Raw genomic sequence first — 5,527 nt, 5'->3', positions numbered from 1 at the left:
TTGTGATATTTTTAGGTCTTTTATGTCTTTAGGGTCGTCTCGGCACCAGACATAAGGCGGTTCGACATAATACGCTAGCCCTAAACAGCTCCAGATGCCAAGAATTGGCAAATTACTACTTTGGTTTCAACGGGTGGTCAAAAAGGATCATCAGGGTAAACTCTGTAGATTTTCTGTGACTAACCAGACTCCTTTCAACATTGAACTCCTAGACTTTAGAGAGAAGAATAGAACAGGGCTATGGGGAGGAGATGTCAGAGGCTTCCACATGGAAGTATCTGAGCATTGGCCTGCCACCTAGAATTAGTGATAATCTCAATGACTTGGATGGTGGTGTCCATAATTTCCTCCCGTATTTGTATGGTATATAATAAAAAATAGTTGTCCATATCTAGTCATTCATTTGCAAGTCTCACTTGATTTTGAAGCTATAGCATACCTAAACTATTACCTGGGATTGCTGGAGTTTAGTTTTTATCTCTGACACCAGAATATTTTGAAGTCTAGCCTTTAATTCAAAATCCTAACAGCTTCAGGATCTTTCTAACCTTGAAGAAAGGGAAAATGAAGATATTGTAACACCACTTCAGAAGCAAAGCCTGAAGCTCTTCTGTGCTTTAGAGGTGGTGTTGCCCTCCCACGAGTGCAGGAGTCCTGGAGCTGGCATGGCTGAGGAACCTTTGGATAAGTTGGAGGAAGGTCTGTTTTCCAGTATGTGTGTGTGTGGGGGGGGGTGGGGAGGTGAGGAAGCGGGATTTCTCTTTTTTCCTTTCTTTCTGAAACTCAACTTTTCAGATACATCATCACCTGGGCTAAGCAACTAAAGCCCTGGGCAGAATTTTTCTGCCGGACAATATAGGTTTTTATCTTAGGCAATACCTGACAGCACCTTAAACTTCAGATTTTAGAACTGACTGCCTTCCAAGAAGCTTAGGAGGAGGGAAAATTAGTTATTTTTATTTTTATTTTTTGGTTAATAATGTGTTTTGTGCTAAAATAGTCCTTCAAATACACGTCTTCTGGCCTTCAGTTATCCCAACAAAATCATTGTCTGAAGATTGAAATAAACTCTTGTGTAAATGTTCAGTCCTTTGCCTCCTATAGAGGGGCCTGAGCGGAAAAAGTAAATGTAGGTCCCTAGAAAGGGGATTCCGATTGGTACTGAGGTTTTTCCTAGAATCCATGGCACTTGGGCTTAGGGTTTTAAGTCAGAGGCAGGGCTGTTCGCGAATGGAGTGGAGGAGGCTCCACCATCCACCTGAGTGGGTGATGGTTGAGGAGAGGCCAGATCATCTGCACTACCACCAAGTCTATCTCACTGTATGAATCCAGCCCTTTACGCACAGGAGAGCAGGGTCTGTAGCAGTGTAGCCTCAGCTTGTCCATTTGAAATCTGTGAGTAACATGAGATTTGTGCCACGTTCTTGGTTTGCATTTCCCGTCGAGTATTTTAGGAACTTCCAGAATAGATCTGAGCAGTAAAAGTGTGCCATGCCAGGGTATACCTACAACAGAGACATTCAACCGTAGCCCAGTGTTGTGCCTGCCCTTAATCACGAAGATAATGATCTAAGAATGACAGATGCATTTTTAGTTTTAAACACATAACCTAGAAATCAGTTATTCAGATAGGCATTTTAAATTCATCTGTTTGGGTTGGATTTAGGGTCATTATCATTCCTTATGAAAAGGAAGGTAACGCAGAAGCTTGCTATTCAGAAGGCTATGACAGATGCATTCCGGAAACTGCTGATTGTGGTTTTAGGTAAGACCTTTTTGATTGCCCTTGAAGTGCTTCGGTTTCAGTGAGCAAATCAACTTATTTGAAAAGTTAATTGGATGAAAATAATGGTTATCTAAAACATTACATATTCTTTCATTCACCAGATGCTTTCACAGCAGCAGTCTTAAATTTGTTCTTTGTGGCATTTATGAGAAAAACGACAGCAACTATTATCGTCCCCAGTGTTTAGATGTAGAATGACTTGCCTCAGTTCATACAGAAAGTGTTTGATCCAGTTCTTCCTCAATTGCTTGCTTATCATACAGAATAGTGTAGTGATGATAAGCCTTGGACACCTGTGTTTGAGTCCTAACTTTGTCTCTTAGGTTTTGTTGTTGTTGTTGTTGCAATTTTAGGTTTTCCTAGCCAGGGACATTTGAAGGTATTTAATATCTCTAAGCTGCAATTTCTTTATCGGCAAATAGGGTTAGTAATTCAGCTTATCACCTAATGGGGGATATTGTAAGAGGAAATGAGATGATGAATGTCAAAAGCTTAGAACTATGCCTGAAACATAGTAAGCAGACAAAATGTATTGACTATTATTATTGTCGTTGTTTTCTTGTTGAAGAGTTTATTAGATTATGTTATTGGAATCAGCTTAATTTCAGTTTTCATTTCTGATATATTGGGTGAATATGATTCTTATATAATAATCGGCTACGTTTTTGTGAGCCTTGAAAGGGGTCATGCTATTGAACAGCGTTGATTGTGTTCCCTATCGAGTTATACAGCGGTGAGAATGTCACAGGCTGTGCCCAAAGGAGACTTTATGATTAGTAGATTCCCGGAACAGAATTGCTCCTCTGCTTCACAGCCCTGCAGGCGTAGAGACTGAGGAATCCTAGCTAAGTTGTCAGAGACCTTATTTGCTTGCAAGAGTTGACCGTGGCTTGGTCTTGGCCTTCCAGCCTGGGCCGTCCTTCCAGTGAAGTTTGACTTCCCTGGTCATCAGGCAGAATCTCCATCAGCTGTCAACTCTGGGTAACAACCTTTAAGAACCAAACTAAATGTCTGGGTTGTTTGTCCCTAATATGCAAAGGTATTGCTTATATGTACTCAAAACTCCTTAGACCGAAAAGCCTGGTGGCTCTAGCTTGCCTTGAGGAAAGCTGTATTGTCCAAAAGGTACATGGGCCAGTTTCTGCCAGTAGAGTGTTGAAATGCTCTCTCTCTCTCTCTCTGTCTCTCTCTCTCTCTCTCTGTCTCCAAAGCTTTGTTCATTGTATCTGGTAGAATTTTGGTCCCAAGGAGTAAGCACTTGCTTTGCTTCTGATATGAAGTATCTATTATAGTCCAGTGGTATCTATCCCAGGTTTGAACTCACTTTGACCCCCACCTAATGCCTTCCTCTTTAATTGTATTGTGATTGAACATTTTTGTTTCCACAGCTTTTAATTTCTATGTCATTATTCCTTAGTTCTTATTTCTAAGATCATAAAGGTTTTTGAACCAAAGTTGATACTTCTTATATACTTTTTCACAAATAATTATGATAAAGACTGAAGTGTCAGATGAGGGCACTTCTAGCTTGAAAGTGCTCTCATTTTCTGCTTTTAGAAATCAAAAGAATGTCTAATTATTGGGTGCTACCATTGTATACAGGAAGTTTTAGAACAAGAAAACTTCTGAACTGATCCTTGTTAACTTTATTTCAGAAAGTGGTAAAATAGCTGTGGCATATAGACCCTGTGAAGAGGTCACAGATGCTAGAACCGAAGAGGAACTACAGGATTTAATTCAAGTATGTGGAGATAAAAACTCAAGGGGTACACAGCCAGTGTAGCCGTAATTCAAAACAACCAGCAGGATTTGGAAGACTTTGGCATGTCTACTCAGCTCTGTCTTCCTTCGGAAAATGTGAAACTCTGAAACTGCTTTTGAGGCAGGGCATTTCTAGGACTTTTCCAAGTCCCGAGCCTTGCCTCTGGCCCCTTATTTGAAGTTTGGAGAGCAGGATTGAGGGCCATCAGTGTACGTCTACAGTTGTGGACACAGGAGAAGACACAGGCCTTTTAGCACTCCCCTCAAATAGAATTGCAGGGATTTGGGAACAAAGTAACTATGGCCTTAAGTGTGATTATGCTACAGTGTTTAAAAAGTATTCATGCCTTTCAAGTGAGGTGTATTACCGAGGTCTCAGCATCTCATATATATCTTGTGTTAAATATTTTGCCGAAGAACCTTTCTGTAAACCAATTATATGGATGCCTCGAATTAGGGATTAAGTTGTCAACGTAATTTCCAAAAGAAAACGTTAATGTACTGCATATAGGATTTTTATTAAAAAGGAGCAAAAAATGTGTTGCATGTCATTGAGAGCTTAATTTGGGGCTAGATTTCTGATTATTTAACTCACCCCAATGTTGCAAAGTTTGTTTTGAAGGGAAGAAAGTAGAGAAAGAAAAGGTGCTTATGTTCTGAAAAATGTAAAAATTTTGAAAGTTTTTCCTGTACAAAATAATTATTTTAATTCAATTTAAATCAGTCAAGGAAACTTCAAACGTATCCATGTCTGGGCTTTAGGAAGTCTAGCTTCCTGTGAAATGTGAGAGGAAAGGATTCCGTGTTGATACTAAAGATTTCGGAAGGCTGATTATAACAACAGATCCATTCCTAAATGAGGCCAATCTTGGAATCAGTTCCATTTAGAAACCATTATGTGCTAGGCACTGGAAATAAGATGAAGCTCCTTCTCTCTTGGAGTTTAGGTGTTAAAGGTGTACCAGACAATTAAAAATTTAGCACTAAAATTAAATAGATTATGAAAAGGACTGTGAAGAAAGTAAACTGGGTGCTAGTTACAGTATTTCAAGAAAACTACTTACCATGCTGACTTTAACATTCTAAGTGTCTTCTCCATGTGTGCACACAGGGTAGACCTCTGAAAAGTGACACTGTCGTTTTTTCCAGATTAATGGCTCTGTTGAGACAAGGTGGGATGGGGGAAGTTTTCCCATGCTAATGTAAAGGGCCATTCACTTGGTTTTAGACTCTCTTTCCCAGAATGAATTGCTCACCTGCCCCAAAGCCCTCCTACAGAAGTTCTGGAGTCATCACTGATTCAGTGGTAACCCCTAATCACAGAGTGGTGAATTAATAATGAGACGTGAATACTGAGAGTTTGGAGGAAATGGCAACATTTTAGAATAACTGTAAGGTGTGCTCCCCTCCCGCCACCCTAACTGGTGCTCATTTTGCAGGTCAGCTACTTTTCTTGTCAACCGTGTGGCCAAAGGGAGGAAGAATGCCTCTCAGACTTCAGCTTTGAGGAGGAAGTGTTCAGATTGCCAGAACTGGACTAGCACTTTTGAATTTCCCAGAATGCCAGGTCTTGTGGTTTCCTTGGGAAGCTCTGCACCCTTCCCAACCCCCCTCCACCCCTGGGCTGCTGGAGTTTGGGGCCACTCGGGGGTGCAGCCCAAATCCCGCCTCATTGTTTGGGGCCAGGGAGGGCAGGGAGGGGTTGGGGAGAGGGCCCGGCAGGAGGTGATTGTCGCCTTTGCAAGGGGAAGGTTGGCTGGCGCCCTGGGGACTGTGGGAAAAAGGCCCACTCTGGTGGCGCGCGTTGGATCTCCGCACGAACCTAATAACGGTGGCGTAACTAAAGATGTCATAAATAACGGGTGGGACGTTAGGCGGGGGAGGGGCGCGCGATTGCGAACGGTGAGCCCTCGCGTCGCGGCGCTGGCATAGCGGTTCGGTACGGCTCTGAAGGAGGATGGGGCTCGAGCTCCTCACTGG

At 42.0% G+C, this 5,527-nt stretch overlaps 1 protein-coding gene across 1 annotated transcript; it reads left to right on the top strand.

The window, feature by feature from the left end:
- Positions 1–32: 32 nt before the first annotated feature.
- Positions 33–5,088, top strand: LOC137758155 (RAD52 motif-containing protein 1-like; the record flags this gene model as incomplete). Its single annotated transcript, XM_068534423.1, has 5 exons — positions 33–155; positions 531–699; positions 1,667–1,765; positions 3,442–3,527; positions 4,987–5,088. Coding segments are annotated over 5 exons (579 nt in total), but the record flags the coding sequence as incomplete, so codon positions are not given.
- Positions 5,089–5,527: the final 439 nt, after the last annotated feature.

Source organism: Eschrichtius robustus, unplaced genomic scaffold, assembly GCF_028021215.1.
Source record: "Eschrichtius robustus isolate mEscRob2 unplaced genomic scaffold, mEscRob2.pri scaffold_680, whole genome shotgun sequence".
Taxonomy (NCBI): domain Eukaryota; kingdom Metazoa; phylum Chordata; class Mammalia; order Artiodactyla; family Eschrichtiidae; genus Eschrichtius; species Eschrichtius robustus.
Note: the sequence above shows the minus strand (reverse complement) of the source record. Positions and strands in the feature narration are given on the sequence as shown.